A 15,845-nucleotide genomic window follows, 5' to 3' on the forward strand; every position below is an offset into this window, starting at 1 on the left:
TCTTTTTTTTTTTTTATATACCTATATCTATATAGAGAGAGTGACAGACAGACAGACAGGGTCTCACTACAAAATTCAAGCTGGCCTTGAACCCACTGCAAGCCTCGTGTCTCAGCCTCACAAGTGCTGGGATTAGAGGCATGTGCCACCATGTCCAATGTTCAATGCATTTTTAAGTGACATTTGTCTTTTGTAATTATCTGAAAATACCTGCAGCATTTATTTAATTCACTGTTATATAGTGTTATATGAAATTTTTTTATTATTTCTTATTCCCATCTTATATCATTAAATGTAAGCTACACTTCAGTATCTTTAACAACTATTTCTTTTTGAGCCTTATAGGTACCTGGAAGAAGTACAAATTATTTTGTATGATAATAGTTTAATCTTATTAAATTAATATGAGTTACATTGGTCAAATAGGAACTATTGATATGATTGTTTTAATAAATATTTCAATTAACTTTATTTTATCTAAAGCAATTTGTAGAAGCTATTAGAAGGTCTTTCTCTTCAGGAGCAGGTGGATACAGAGAGGGACATAGTTAATGGTGTGCATCCCATGCTCCAGGCCCTGGAGAGAGCCCTGGCTCCAAAAAAAAAAAACTAATGGGGGAAGGGAAATAACCACGTAACTGAATTATAGAATAGTTAACCATTAGGCTTTCACAGGAAAAAAGCTTTTAATTCATTCGTGTTTTATAGGTAATTGGGAAATTGAAATTTGAAATGATCTGTTATGTAATAGTCACTGACCATTTTATCAAGTGATACAATATCAAGATTTAAGTTATCTTTTTCAAATGATGGCAGGACTTTGACCTTTTCAAAGTTCTTTGGTGGTGATACTGTGAAGGCAGCTCACACCCTTGACTTCTAGTCCATCTAGAAAGGTTATATAAGTCTGCTGGGTCCGCACAAACCTACTACGAGGCACACTAGAAACAGTGGTAAGAAAGCTATTAGCTCTTGCTCTTTATTTCAAAATCACTGATCATGTTCTAGCCATAATTTTCATCAACCAGAAAACATTTGTCTTTCCTTGAGTTCTTGTTTCCTATTAAATTTCAAAATTTACACTTTGGCTTCTATTTATCTCTCTCCCTCTCACCCCTTTCTTGCTTTCTTTGTTTTTTGGGGTTTTTTTGAGATAGCGTCTCACTATGTAGCCCAGGCTGCCTGGTCTCAAATTCTCTTTGTAGCTCAGGCTGGCTGCAAACTCAGTGATCCTCCTGCCTCAGTCTCCTGAGGGCTGGGATTACAGGCCACCGCCACTATGCCCGATTTCTTCATATAAAATATTTTCTTTTCTGTGTTTGCTTTTGATTTCCCTGCCTCTGATTATGAAGAAATCCCCAAAACCCTTGAAGTAATCCATCTGTGTTCTCCCTGCATTTAAACTCTAGTAAACAAAACATTTGGGCCCTATCTGTAATCTCCACAGCACAGAGCAAGTCTCTCCGAGAGCTGACCTTTGAACTGCAGTGATGCTCCCATCACACCACTTGTCACCTGCTCTCCAGTGCCCTGGGCATGCATTTCCCTGGGCGGCCCAGCAGCGCATCTGGGTTTATTTGCACCCCTCTGTCCTGAGTGGGTTGCTGTCTACCCTCCCACTGTGCCCATTCTGCGTCAGCATTTGCCTGGCCTTCTCTGCAGCTGAACAGAGGCTCTTCTGCAGAACCTCCTGCAGGAGGAGGAGTCCCTTCTCCCTGAAAGCAGTCGCAACCTCACAGCTTTGCGCTGGTTTCCCCATCTCTGTTCTCAGTGCTGGCCAGCCCTGGGCAGGCCAGGAGCAGCGTGGGCTGAAGTCTGAGCTTCTCTGCCTCCGTCCCTGAGTGACTCCTTTCCTATTGACCGCTGGCTTGGCAAATGGAGGGAAAGTCTTTCTCCCATAAAATGGGCAAATTCTGCCTTCTTACAATTTATGAAGATTAAGTGGATTTTTACATGGGAACCTTTTAATAAGCACTAAATGCCAAGCACTTGACGATAGCACTCTCTAAATTCAAGTTTTGTTAACGTATTCCTCAAACACCCAACTGCTCTTTTATGTTACATCGTCAATTAAACCTCCACGAGTGTTTAAAGTGTCGCAAGTCTCACCCCGCTTTCCTTCCCAGCACTCTTGTTAATCCAGTGCTCTTGTGCTGTGTGCTTTATTCCACTCCACAGCCCTTGTGCACATTTCCACTGCACTAATCCATCCTGTGACCCTGCCCTGCAGCCGCTCTGCACTTCTAACTTCTACACTTCCTCAGACTCCAGCTTGAGTCCCACTTCATCGTGAAGGTTCCTGAATCTCAGGGAGATTTCTCTCCACATAGCCCTACATTCTCCTTATTTTTCACAATTCAAAAGCCTCATGGATCTCTATTTTCTTCTATATGATATGCTTCTGCCTAGTTGAATCTTACACTTGAAATAAAAATTCATTCATTTTACAAAAAATCATTTTGCTGTATCTTAATCACTACCCAAAGGCCTTTCGCTACTGTACTTGTTTTGTGATCAGATCTCACTATGTAGCCCCAAATGGCCTCCAACTCATGAGGATCCTCCTCTTTCAGCCTTACAGTAAGGAAGACATGTTGTTGACACCTCAAAACTCTTACATTAACCTTCAGGAGCTTAGAGATACATTTTAAAGAATTTAAAATAAGCACTTGTACTCAAAGTCTATCCAAAAAGGGCCTATATGCACTCATTATGTTACATGAATAAATCAGGTGGTCCATACTGAGGTATTAAATCATTGATAATGTCTGAGAAGAGGTGTTAGTCTAAAATGGTATGCACTAAGAGAGTATTCGTTCAGAAGAATTTTTCAAAAGTGAAGTTACAATCTGCACGTTAGCATAGACAAGGAAATGTGCTCTCCCCTGCCGGAGATGCAGGTGGGCAGCAGAAATGACACAGGAAAGCAGCACAGATCCCCTCACAGCATGCACAAGGCCCTCTTACTACCAAGGGTCTGCTCTGTGGGTGGGAACAGAGGGAATCCCAAGGCCTCTGCCGGGAACCACGGGAATTCCATGGTCGGGAATGTGATTGCATTTATAACCCTAGGCATTTAATACAAATATGATGTATAACACTGTGTAGTATTTACATACACATATACTTCCTGTTAAACACACAAGGCTGAAGATCTGCAAGCTGTTAGCAATAGGAGAGTTAGGAAAGATAATGAGAAAACGTAGCGTGCAGCTCTGAGAATGGTTGCCTTCCATCCTTTGCCCTAGTTTCTAATAGGAAGACAATGGTTAAAACGCTACAGAGGACTTTAGCTTAGTCTTTTTAACTGAAGCAAGATCAGAAAGCAGTAACCACTTGTTCTAAGTGGTCAGTTTTGAAGTCAGTTCTTCATATCAGTTTGTCAGTTCAGTCAAAGCTTCAGTAGAATAAGATGGCACCTGCCCCTATTCCTGGGAAGACCTCGTGGTGAGAGCGCGAAAGGCCTTGGCCACAACGGAAGCGGAGCGCAAGTTACTGGTTCTCACCTCTCCCGCTCCTCCCGCTGCGCTTTCCCACAGCTGTCTGATCGCCAGACCCCCGACAAGGCCAAGAGCTGACGCCAGTGCTCAGATCTGGCATCTTTGGTGAGGACAGCGACACCCTTGTTCACAACAATACCTGTCCATCACCCCCCTTGTCTCTGGCAGTTTAATTTGTTTAACCCCTACCCAAAGTTCTGGAGCCGTCAGAATTTCCCATCCATAGCTTAGGTCATCAGAAGATCTACTTCCCCTTATTCTATCATTTAAAATTGGTAGTAGTACATGCTTGCGATACATAATGATCCCATTCATTGTGATGCATAATGATTCCACTCAGTAGCTGCATCATGACCTGCTCTGTTCAGAGATTCTTCACCGTGGGGCACTGGTGCACACATACATAATTTTCCACCCCCCTACTCCATGTCTTTGTCTCCTTCACATTTACAGAACACCTTTCTCCTGTTATTATCTGCCTTTCAATTTGCTCTGTAAATTTATGCTTTGGGTTTCTCAGATAAGCCATGTGATATTTAAGCTTGTCTGATGTGTCTCCTTTATTTCACCGAATATTCTCTCAATTGCAATTGCAGACATCTCAAGTTAGAATACACAAGGACAGGAAACAGTTTTGTGTAAATTTTGTCTGTTAAATCACTAATTTTTGCTAAAACTACAGTTAATTTGTTGATATATTTTGAGATATGTTCTACATATCATATTCCTGAAATCTTTTCCTAAAGTATTTTCTGGGTCAAATATAAACTTTGTGAATGGGCAGTATTTGTAAGATAATTGAATTATCACACATATAATAAATAGCAACTTTCCAGTGTATCAAAAGTCCCTGTTTCAATATTTGACTTATTCTCAATATTCATTGAGAATACTTGTATAGACACATACATACACATATTGCATAAGTATATGTACATACTCACACATACATACACACTACATGATTCTTCTTTCTCAGTATTAAACAAACACAGCAACTTTTATAGACACCATCTACAAAATATTCTTACTATTTCTCATTCAAAAGCATGTCAACATATTCGTTGGACATAATTTAAAACAATTATATCTACCAACCTACATGCCACATGTTGTTTTATTTATATTTGCTATTTGTATTTAGGACTGAAATGTGTTCATGTTAAATATACACTAGACTTTTAGTGTATATTTGGCCAGTTGTCATTAGAAGTGCAGCAATTCACGATTACTTGTGTGTTGAAGGCAAAAATACCACTCTAGGACACATATGGCAGGCACCAGCCAGGACGGAACCAGACAGGATTCAGACAGTCAGCAGCACTCCGCAGCCCACCTACCTTCCTGATGGTCTTCTCCACCAGCATGTCTCCCACAGGCATGAGGATCCCTCCGAGCACAGCCAGCACCGCGCCAATCACAGCCCCGGTGACGAGCCCGCAGTTCCGATTGCAGCCCATTTTCCCTCCGCAGCCCGAGTGCCCGTGTGCGTCAGACTCTGAGCTCCGAGTGAGGTGCTTTCTGTGTGGTCTGGTTCTACATTCACAACAAGATCATAAAACAGAAGTTGAAACAACGTCACAAAAAGATCAAAGTACAAAGATACATAAAACTGTAGTGGACCATTTTGCCAGCTATAAATACTTCTGTTTTACCAAACTGACTTTCTAGGTTCCTCTCCCATCTCTAGCTCCTACCTACCTACCAATACCAGAAATAGTGTCAGGGAGAGTATTTCTTCGGAAGTATGCTCTTTTGTCTCCATGTGCATGCACACTGAAGTCTTACAGAAGGAGAACCAGGTTTCTGGGCTTTCTCCCTCTATACCTTCCCTCTGCCTGGAATGAGTCCTTGCCTCTGTCTCCTATCTCGCATTCCATCCAAGCATAACCATCTCCACCCAGTCAGGGCTTCAGCACAGGGCAAGGGCCCTTGCTGGTGGCTTCTCTGCTCCAATGCTAAACAAGTACAGTAACGGAAAGGTTTCTCTTACTATACCTTATTCAGGAAGAACCAGCAAGGTACGGCACAGGCTTCACAAGAAATAAGTGAATGAATGTCAGGACGAATCAGTCCTTCTAATCACTTGCAAGCTACCTGAGGAAAACAGAAAGCATGAGTAAGTAGGGAAAATCCACTGTCTGAAAGTTAATACTAGGACATTGTCTAATATCAGTATAATCATAAACTGCTAGAAGAAAATTCCATTCTATACAAAGTTGATGGCTGAAATGTGTTATAAGCAGTACGGAAAACGCTGAGCTGAAGTGCATTTCATTTGTAAGTTATAAGTAAAGTGCATTTTACTTTTAATTTTATAGTCATGGGCTTTAAGGCCGACTAAGAGAAGAATTAAGAAAATGTATAATGCAGAAGGTGATTTGTTTTAATAGGTTTGCTTTTTCACTTGTTTTGATACATTATATATATATATATTTTGTTATACAGAATGATGAATGACTCAGGCCAATTTTATTTAAATGAACTAGTGTTTGGTTATATTTCACCTGGCTCATCTTACTTGTGCTACACCATTGTATAAGAGATGGTTATTACATAAATACTGAAAATACAATCTGCAATTTAGCTCTGAGCTAAATCCCCACCTGCCTGGCAAGTGCAATGTCATGAGTTCGATTCCTGGTACCAAAAGAAAAACAACAAACTATGAATGAATGGATCCTGAAGTAATAAAAGTAATATATCACATCAGCTCAATACTGAAACACATTCATTTGAGCTATGTTGATTCTAATGTCATTTTTTTAATGATGATGTTGACCTGTCACTGATACAGTAAGGACATGCTTCGTAGCTTGCAAACTAACGCTCTCTACTTCAGCATGCACATGGCCAACGGAAACATGCAGTGAATGTGACGCTGTAGACCAGGAAAATGCACCAAAAAACATAGCCAACTCAGTAAGGGAAACAGAAAATGATTGTCATGGCCTCAGGTTTTCTGTGGGCAGCTTTCTTGTAACAGAAGTCTTATTCCTATCATTTAATTACTATTTGTGCCTATTTGGGCAACCATTTCATTTTTTAGAACTATCACCAGCATGGCCAAGAACATAAAAGTAAGACTTCACCCTCAAATATGGAAACCTAAGGGGTACAAGTTCTCTCCTGGCAATTTTGCTATTTATTCTCTATGACTCCTCGGGGTTTCCTTTGACTTGCCCCCCATTACAATTAGGATATCCTGCGAATGAATCCACAGACTCATGCACACTGCAGCACTGATAAGGAGCTTGAGTAGTTCCCTTGTGTTGCACATTTGTTTACAAGTAAAAGGGAAACAAACACAAAAGTGATTTGTTTTCCCTGTGAATCTCCTCGTCTTACTGAGCGAGAGGAGCTGGCTTTTTATTAGCTGCCTGGGATGGAGTGGCACAATGACTCCCTGCTTCGATTCACGTAACACATTCCCTCCTGTGGCATTGGCTGGGGCTGTCAGAATCCAACAGAACAAGATTCTTAAGGCTGATAAGGACTGAATGTCAAATAGAACTTCCTTCGCCAAGTACGATAAAGTGCCTTAAACTTGTCTCCAAACAATCTTTTAAGCAACCGTAGTAATTGCTCAGTAGAAAATAATGTTCTGATTTGCTGTATGTTCTAAACCAATCATATCCGCAGGTTGCACTTTAGGTAGCAGTCAAAATAAAGGGGTGCCCATCTGGGGCAAGGGATCAGAGGTCAGGAGATGAGATGAAACCACGGACTGGCCACCCTCTGCAAGGAACAGGAAAAGCTCTGCGTTTCTCCATAGCTTGATTTCATGTGTGCAGTGAGAGCTAGGATGAGATCAGAGTGTCTGATACGAAACAGCTGAGCCAGCACTTCAATTCGTTCTTATACAGACCAGCAGTCACCTTGGATACGATTACATCATGGTGATGACAACCCGGAGATGCCCTGATTGGGTTCTACCCCTGCTTCAGGCTCTCCCTCGTCACCTACAGGAAGCTTTAGAAGCTTCGCAGAAAGGTACAGGAAATTCTGTGCCCGGGGCTAGTTTCCTAACTATAAAGTGAATCTGTGTAAGAACATATAGCTCAAATATTTAGTCCTCTGTTTTGGAAAGTTATTTGATGTCCTGTATAAATTTCAATGAGGTTTATGCAACCTTATCATTTCCAACCTTCACACATGGGATACAAAAGACTTAAAAATCACAATTATACTGATGAAATAGATATATGTGCATTTATTTGCCCATTTTTACCTTCCATGCCACAAGTTATTTGTGAATCTACCTGGCCTTTTATGGAAGCAGCATTCTTTGCTAAGTAGATCAGTGCACCCCAGACTTTCTGCAAGGGACTACTGTATCCTTAAGCTATATACTGCTACATACATTCACCTGAGACAGAAGAGGGCCAAACATTTTATGCCTGAGCACACAGATGTTCCGTGTACACAGTGCACTATGTTTAGCAGTTTTATATTCACCTTTCCATCATCGCCACTTTTGTGTCCATCTTGGTTTCCAGTTTTCCCTGACATTACGGTATTAAGGCACACACAATGTGGGTGTGACACACTCAGTTTTCTTAACACAGGGTCTTACCTATTAAAATAAGTGATTTTATTTGATAAATTTAGGTCAAATTTTACTTTGTGCTTGTTTGTGGTTCATAACAAACAGACCAGGTATTGATGACTGCAATACTTCCTGATTAAATCATTCCAATCTATAAGGCACAGGATAATTGTACCTACAGTAACCCAGTTAAACTGAGGTAGAAAAGAGAAAGTAAAAGGGCATCTTTTACAATTTCACTAATTACACGCCTGTCTTGATTTTATGGGTAGATCAGCTGCCCTGAAGCCAGTTTCTATAGTATTATAAAGGGATTGCTTTTGTAGAATTCCTTTCTAGTCCTTTGGGCTGACTTTGAGAGAAATATAGGCCTCTGTTTTCTATCGGATCAAAAGACAAGGGTTTCTATACTAAATTTCTGAATGAAGCTCCCTTCTTCACTGCATGGAGAAGCCACGATAGCTGAGCATCTACCTCTTTTGTAAAGCCTGAGGGCGGCTGAGCACATAGAACGCCAGCGCAGTCCCAAGAGAGTCTATTAATAATTCCCATCTCTGTTTAAAACTATGTTCCTTGGGAAACTCCACTCAGGAGACACAGCCCAAGGTAATGATTGCTGAGATATGAACTAGAAAATGAGAAAAAGTTCAGATTTCCAGGTCACTTATACCAAAATGAGTATCATGACCTGTATTGTTTTCACTGACCAGTGTTTAGCAACAATTTCCTGTTCTGTGTGTCCGCCTTCCTTCTGATTTTGCTTAGGCTAGAGAGCCAGACCACACACATCTGTTTCCACCATGCAAGTGGGATTCTTTGGATACAGACTCCTCACCTAAAAAACCACATCTTGTGCCAATAAAACCCCAGAGTTACCAGGGGTTTTTAATTCAACAGGTTAAGTTGGATATAGGAGTCAGTTTTTAAAATATATTAAATTCCTTTACATGGTGTGGCCTTACATCGTTTCTATGTGCGATTTCTGTGCCATGGGTCCCTAGACAGGAGTAAGACATATGTTCAAATGCAGGCTTGAAGGAATGGGCTTGAACCGGTCATTTAAGTCGTGTGATTCATCATGTGTGAACAGGGAGCTGGTAGGTCACTCTATGCACACTGTTTAGAGGCAGACTTCTTCCAACTTACATTCTGCACACTGTCTCCATGTGCAAAGACAGTTCCCCGAAGGCCTCTCCGACAGAAAAGGGGCAGGGCCAGCCTTACACTCAAGCAGCAGCAGAACGCCTTGTTCTCTGAGTCAGCCCCTGGGCCCCAAGATGATAGGAGGTCTCCATCATCTTGTCTTACCGTAGTTACCAATCCTTTGGCTTACTTGAGCATTTGTAACCTTTCTGGATATGTGTAATATAAGACCATGATACACTTCATGCAATTATAATTAAAGCTTGCTTTGGTGAAAATCTTAAAAATGCAATGAAGACCTAGCACTTCATATATTATACTTAAAATGAAGCCTGTCTTTGACAGAGTGACAAAGCAGGGGTTACCATGTGCTTCATGTAATTCTTTGGTTATATTCATTTAAATAGGATTATCTAGAACCATTTGAAATCATTGATGCCTAGATAGTAATGCTATTTTTTTCCCTTCCTTACCCAAAATTCTCAGTAATGGTTTATATATAATGGTGAAGATTGTGGGCCTGAAGTCAAAAAGTATGAGTTCACTTCTGGGCCTTCGTGTGGGAGTCCATGGGTCATTTTTCTGAGTTTATTACATCTCAAATGAGGTTGCAAGGGTTAAATCAAGTCATGTATGAAAACTCCCACCACAGAAATGTTATTTTGAAATGTTATCGATAGCATATCATGAAACTCTTAACAGCCAACTGCTGTTTCAAAAAAGTGTTATTTCTGCAAAATCAAATAAATGTGTACCTTTTACACAAATAGGAAGGACTATTCATAAAACAGTAAAATGCAATGATATATACAATACATACATATGCACACATATAAAACTAAAATATCAAGTGGAAAGATAGCATTATTTTAAAACAAGACCATTTGCAAGTTTTTACCCTAGCTTAGTCCACTGAACTAAAACATTTGTGATTAAATGAAAAAAATTACAGGAAATAGAAAGCAAAACACATAGGATTCAAATAAATCTGGATGAAAATGGCCAAAATTTTCACAAAATAACTTCTGAGATAAATTCCAAAACTTTCAGTACAGTCTGCACAAGTCCCCTCCCATTGTAATTTTAATATTTCTCCCGGAAATTTTAATGCTATCACATGCTTCTGTATTTGGTTAACTGTTCTGGTTCAGTATGACTGATAGATTAAAAGATTTCTACTTATTTTTTTCCTCTTGCAAACTCCAAAGGACCAATAGATTCTCTCCATAGGAATAATATTTGAAGATTTCACTTGGTTTTTTGCAGGCCAAGATACTTAAAGCAATATTTTCAACTTCACAAGACTTTCCTGACTTAAAACTATATAGTAAAGGATGTCTATGCCCTGAAAATCTGCACAAAATGTCTTCATGTATTACTTGGTAATTCCAGAAACTTTTCTATTTTCTGTAGAAAATTTATGCAATTTGTGGATATTTACAAACTGACTTACAATTTATTAAGCCTTTAATTAATTTATACAGGACAAGTGTTCCTCCACTTAGACTCAGGGCCATCATTTTAGAAAAAATTTGCTTACGTTTGTACTGTGTTAATTGTCAAACCATTAATTCTGGTTTATTTTTATTTTGTTTCTAAACTATACTAATTATGCTAACTTCCACTCATTGAATAAAATTGATATACTTCATTCAAAATAACAATTTTTGTTCATTAAAGAAGAGTGCTTTAAAAGTACAAACTCAAAATATATACTGTATTAAACATGTGCATAAAATCAAGTTTGCCCAGAACTGTACAGCTCAGGTTGAAAATTGAACAAGCTGAGGCGGCTGCTGCAGAGTAATGTCAGTAACTGCACGCTAGAGGGAAGGTGGGCATGAGCTGCGACATTCCCAAATCTGATCTCACTGTGTTTGTCTTCATAATGATCATCATAGGCTATTTGTACATTATATTTACTTTAGACTAAGAATAAAGTGAAAGTTTTGTTAACTCCAAATTGGCTTATAAATCATTTTAAATATTAATAAATGATTCTAGATAAACAATGTTAAGCACCAAGAAGTGAAATGTCATTTGCCATTGAACCCAGTTAGGGTTAATACCATTTAAACATAATATAGCAAGAGTCACAACTTGGAAAAAAAAAAAAACAATTTTAAAGAAAGCCTAGAAATTTTAAGTTATTTACTTGTTCTCCTTATTATATAAATTCCCAGGAGTATTTATATTTCAGTGTCATTTCTCATTATGCAGCAGATAGAAAAATCTCCATTTTTCTTAAAGTAAAAAAGTCGTATATGACTTACCTTGAAGAATGGTAAGGAGGAATTCTTAGTCAAATTGTCTAATACTCTGAACAGACCATTCTTAACAGGACCAATGATATTCTGCCGAAAGAGCTACACTGAAATCTTCATTACTGATGTGTGTGACAGTTTAAATACGCCTTAAAAAAAACTATAACGTCAAACTAGCGTGCGGTTTGTTGCCACGGGAATTGAAAAAAAGACAAACTCAGACTCAGTGGACTATTTATAGTCTGGTGAGGACCCATTACCTAGATCTGAAATGTTCAGTACTGCAGCTTTTGCAAGGTTTTGTTTTTTTTTTTGGCCACTTTCCCATCCAAGTAAGGCAGAGGCCATAGAAACAAAAGGAACTGACTATTGAGCAACCCCTGGTATATTCCGTTTTACTAGACAATCGCAATCGCAGATGCTGAGCAGGGACGGGGGTGGGAGGAGAAGTGAGAGCATAGTGATATCCACACTCCCGGTCCCGGCTGAGCGGAAGGCGCCGATCTACTAAAGTTAGGAAAGGCTTCATTCCTACCGTGCAGCTGAAGTGGGAAAGTACTTAGAGCTCACGATTTTGAAATCAACTCTAAACTCTGTCAATCCACAAGAATGATGAACAGACTGGTAAAAAAAGAAACAGCTTATTGTTCTAGCTGGATGTTCATGACTGTTTATCACTGTCTATGAATTGTACAGAAAATACAGGGCAGAGAAATCCTCCTACAAAATAAATCCCCTACACTTCCACCACCAAGATATGACTTATCAAAAAAGATCTAAATTGAATTACTGAGGATGAACTTTCACTATAAATGTATATGCTTCAGTCACTTTTAAAGAAATTATGTTGTACTTAATCGAAGCAGAGGGCCTTACAGTGCTTCCAACATGTCCTTGGTGTTTAGACCCCATTTGTACAAGGAAATTCAGACTCACACAGGCGAGATCTACAGAAGGCTAACATGATACAAACGTGAATCAAAAGACAGGGTGACAGAAAAATACTGCATTAAAAGTCTAAAACAATAGAAGCCTTGGTAGGGGAGCTCCTCAGTTTGTGCAGGGGTTCTCAGGGACCAGGCACAGATCTGTATCTGACTCGAGCCATAGAACACAGCTGGCTGCCCTAATTGTCACTTGAACTGTTTACAAATGTGCCCTCACTCTCCAAGAAGAGGGGAAAAAATAAAATCACCATTAAATTATGCTAAGAAATTTAAGAAAATAGTATGAACAGCATAACTATTGGGAAAGTTGTGCTTATGTGCAAAATGAGAAATTAGTACGGGAAAAGAGCAAAAATATTTAGGCAAAAATGTAACTAGACCAAGACAAACTATGGTGAAATGGCTAGAAAATACTAATTGCTAGCCAAAACCAGTACTCAGCTGATTGATGACACTAAATTAAAAAAGGGGGACTGCGAAAGAGAATTTTACTTAAATTCCACAAGGAAGAAAAAAAAATTATAGGCAAAACAAATTTTAAGACTGAGAAACATTACAATAGTCCCAGACTGAAGAGACTATTCCTGCAGTGAGAGAGAGCCAAAACTGATTTAATAAACAAAAATTTAAGTTTAAGAAAACATCAATTTGCCTTGTCTTGGGCCTTGGCTTGAACAAAATATTTTTAAAGTGTGAAAATAATATCACATCCCCTTAGGCCTCGCGTTCTCAGACTTAAAGAGGCGCAGTTGCTGAGTGGGCTTTGGGACCCCTGGTCTTACAGTGGGCAGTGGACTCTGCTGTCCAGAACGGCTCCTTTTGTGGAGAGAGATGCAAAGAGCCAGAGAGATGCTAACGTCCCCTGCACTTGCAGTCTTCCCTTGGTTAATGTGGTGCTGCCCTGTTTGCGGAGTGAATTTGCTAAGAATGATATTTCCCCAAGCTTCATGTAGAAGGCTTGGAGCAGCTTCTTCCATGTATACTAAGGACTAAAAATCTTTTCGGGACAGGATCCAAGATTGCGGCGAGCCTGTTTTTTCTCTCATTTTCAATAACTCCTCAGGGAAAACTTGGCAGTCACAGGAGGATGGGGAAAGACAGTGAATAAAACGAGGTGCAGTAAAACCACATTTTAGCAAAAACTCAATTAAAAGACATTAAACACTGTTAGGTTACGTCCCAAATAATGCTTTTCTCCTATGCTTTCAGTGTGAACCTCTACTTCACAAGCTTTTCTCTTTTAATGTTTCCTTCTTTTCTCTTGGGTTACCCTACATTCATAGGTTCTTGATTTTTCTGCATGCTTGATGTCTCTTAATTTTCTCAAAATGCTATGATTTTAGGTGTATACATTTGTATGTATAGATTATCAGAGCAACTTCACATACAATATCACAAATATCCCTAAAGTAGAAGAAACCATGCATTTGTGTGGTCTCGGGCTCTTTGGCAGTATGCTGCTTACACACACACACACACACACACACACACACACACACACACCAGTGTTTGTTTTAGGGGCAGCAGTATCCACCAGCACTCACACACTCGTGAGTCTCTCAGTATTATCAAGAGTATGGTCTCAAGGTGCAGCCATATACCTAGAACTGTCTCAAGTATATCTTTGTGTCTGAAGAGAACTTTATTGCACAAAACTCCAGATCTTTGTTTTTTTATAGGCCGATGGGCACTTGGGCTCTATTCAAGTTTAGCTATTACAAACTGTGCTTCTGTAAACATGAGTGCACATATATCACTGTGGCATGGTGCCTTTAATTCTTTTGGGAAAATATCAAAAAGAATAGTTGGGTCAAATGGGACCTCTAGTCCCAGTTTGAGGAATCTCCTCACTGATTTCCACAGTGGTTGCATCCGTCTACACTCCCACCAGCAGTGGAGAACACTTCCATTTTCCCTCCAGCCCCTCCAGCATTTGTTATTGCTTGATTACTTGATGCTAAACCTTCTGGAGTGAGATGGAATCTCACTGTTTTAATTTGCTTCTCTCAAATGACCAAAGATGAACATTTTTTCACACACTTATTTGCCATTTCTACTTCATTTGAGAAGTGTCTATTCATTTCAGAAGCCCGTTTTTGGATTGGATCTTTTTTATGGGGTAAGATTGAGTTCTTTATATATTCTAAATACCAGTCCTTTATGAGATAGACCTCAAATTTTTTTTACCACTTGATTTCTTTCTTTCACTGTGCAAAAACTTTAATAAGATGAGGCCAGTTGTTGATTCTTCATAGTACTGCCAGTGTAACTGGGGTTTTGTTCATTAAGTCTCTGCCTACACTTATGTCTTCGAGAGTTCTACCTATTTTCTCTTCCAGTAGATTTAGTATTTGTTTTAATATTTAGATCTTTAATCCATTTTAATTTTAGTTTGGTGAATGGTGATAGACATGGGTCTAGTTTTAGTCCTCAGCATGTAGTGAGCCAGTTTTTCTAGTACCACTTATTAAAGAGGATATCTTTCTTCCAGTGAATCTATTTGGGCTTTTTGTTGAATATAAGGTGGCTGAGTATGTTTGACATTGTTTCGACATCTTCTAATCTGTTCCATCAATCCTTGCTTCTTTTTTTGCCAGTATCATACTGCTTTTATCACAGTAGCTTGTAGTATAATTTCAAGTCAGAGATTGTGATGCTCCCTGCCTTGCCTTTGTTGCCCAGAATTCTTTTTGTGGGGCCAGGGATATAGCTCAGTAGCACAAACACCTGTGTGGCAAGCACAAGGTCCTGAGTTTGATTCCCAGTACCAAAAAAACAGAACTGTTTTTGCTATTCTATATCTCTTTTGGTACCAAATGAATTTTAACGTTTTTTAATTATGTGAGATGTTATTAGTATTTTAATTGGGATTGCATTAAATCTGCATAATAAATTAGGGAATATGGCCATTTTCATTGTGTTAGTTCTTCCTACCTAAGAACAAGGGATATCTTCCATTTTCTGATATCCTCTACAATCTTCAGAATAGTGTACATTTCAATGTAAAGATCTTTTATTTCCTTTGTTAGATTGATTCCTAAATATTTCATTTTTTGATGCTATTGTGAAAGGTGTGGTTCCAAAAATTTCTCTACATGACTTTGTATCATTTATTGAATGATAAATGATATCTTGCCCTATCTTGCCATGTTGTTGGGCTGGGGGAAAATGCTGTGGTAATTTTTTTTCTTTTACATATTGTGGAGCAAATGCATCTCTTGGAAGCTTTTCTTTCTGTGATACAGTAACTACCATGGGAAATAGTCTTTTAGTCTTAATCCAATCCTAGGAGGGTAAAATTAAAACTAGAAACAGACAGTGGTACTCTTAGAAGAATACAATATACCAACAGTAAGACACATTCTGAGGCATTTGCTTCAGGTTGTAAAGATGAAATACAGTGAGAATATCTGAGTTCTGCCATCTCCACTGAGTAAATCGT

General features: G+C 39.1%; 1 protein-coding gene across 5 annotated transcripts in view; it reads right to left on the minus strand.

The window, feature by feature from the left end:
* Cd36 (CD36 molecule (thrombospondin receptor)) overlaps window positions 1-15,845 on the minus strand; it is a 117,184-nt gene that overhangs the window by 21,166 nt on the left and 80,173 nt on the right. For 2 of the 5 annotated variants that reach the window (XM_005377199.2, XM_005377200.2), the window contains 2 exons: window positions 5,499-5,597; window positions 4,841-5,036 (listed from right to left, as the gene is read on the minus strand). In XM_005377199.2, the coding sequence (XP_005377256.1) occupies window positions 4,841-4,960 (120 nt within the window). In that variant the 5' untranslated portion in view covers window positions 4,961-5,036; window positions 5,499-5,597. Of the gene's footprint in view, window positions 1-4,840; window positions 5,037-5,498; window positions 5,598-11,465; window positions 11,657-15,845 lie in introns of those variants that run through there. The other 3 variants (XM_005377201.2, XM_005377198.2, XM_013510592.1) reach the window with 3 other exon arrangements.

Source organism: Chinchilla lanigera, unplaced genomic scaffold, assembly GCF_000276665.1.
Source record: "Chinchilla lanigera isolate Chin_1 unplaced genomic scaffold, ChiLan1.0 scaffold00009, whole genome shotgun sequence".
Lineage (NCBI taxonomy): Eukaryota > Metazoa > Chordata > Mammalia > Rodentia > Chinchillidae > Chinchilla > Chinchilla lanigera.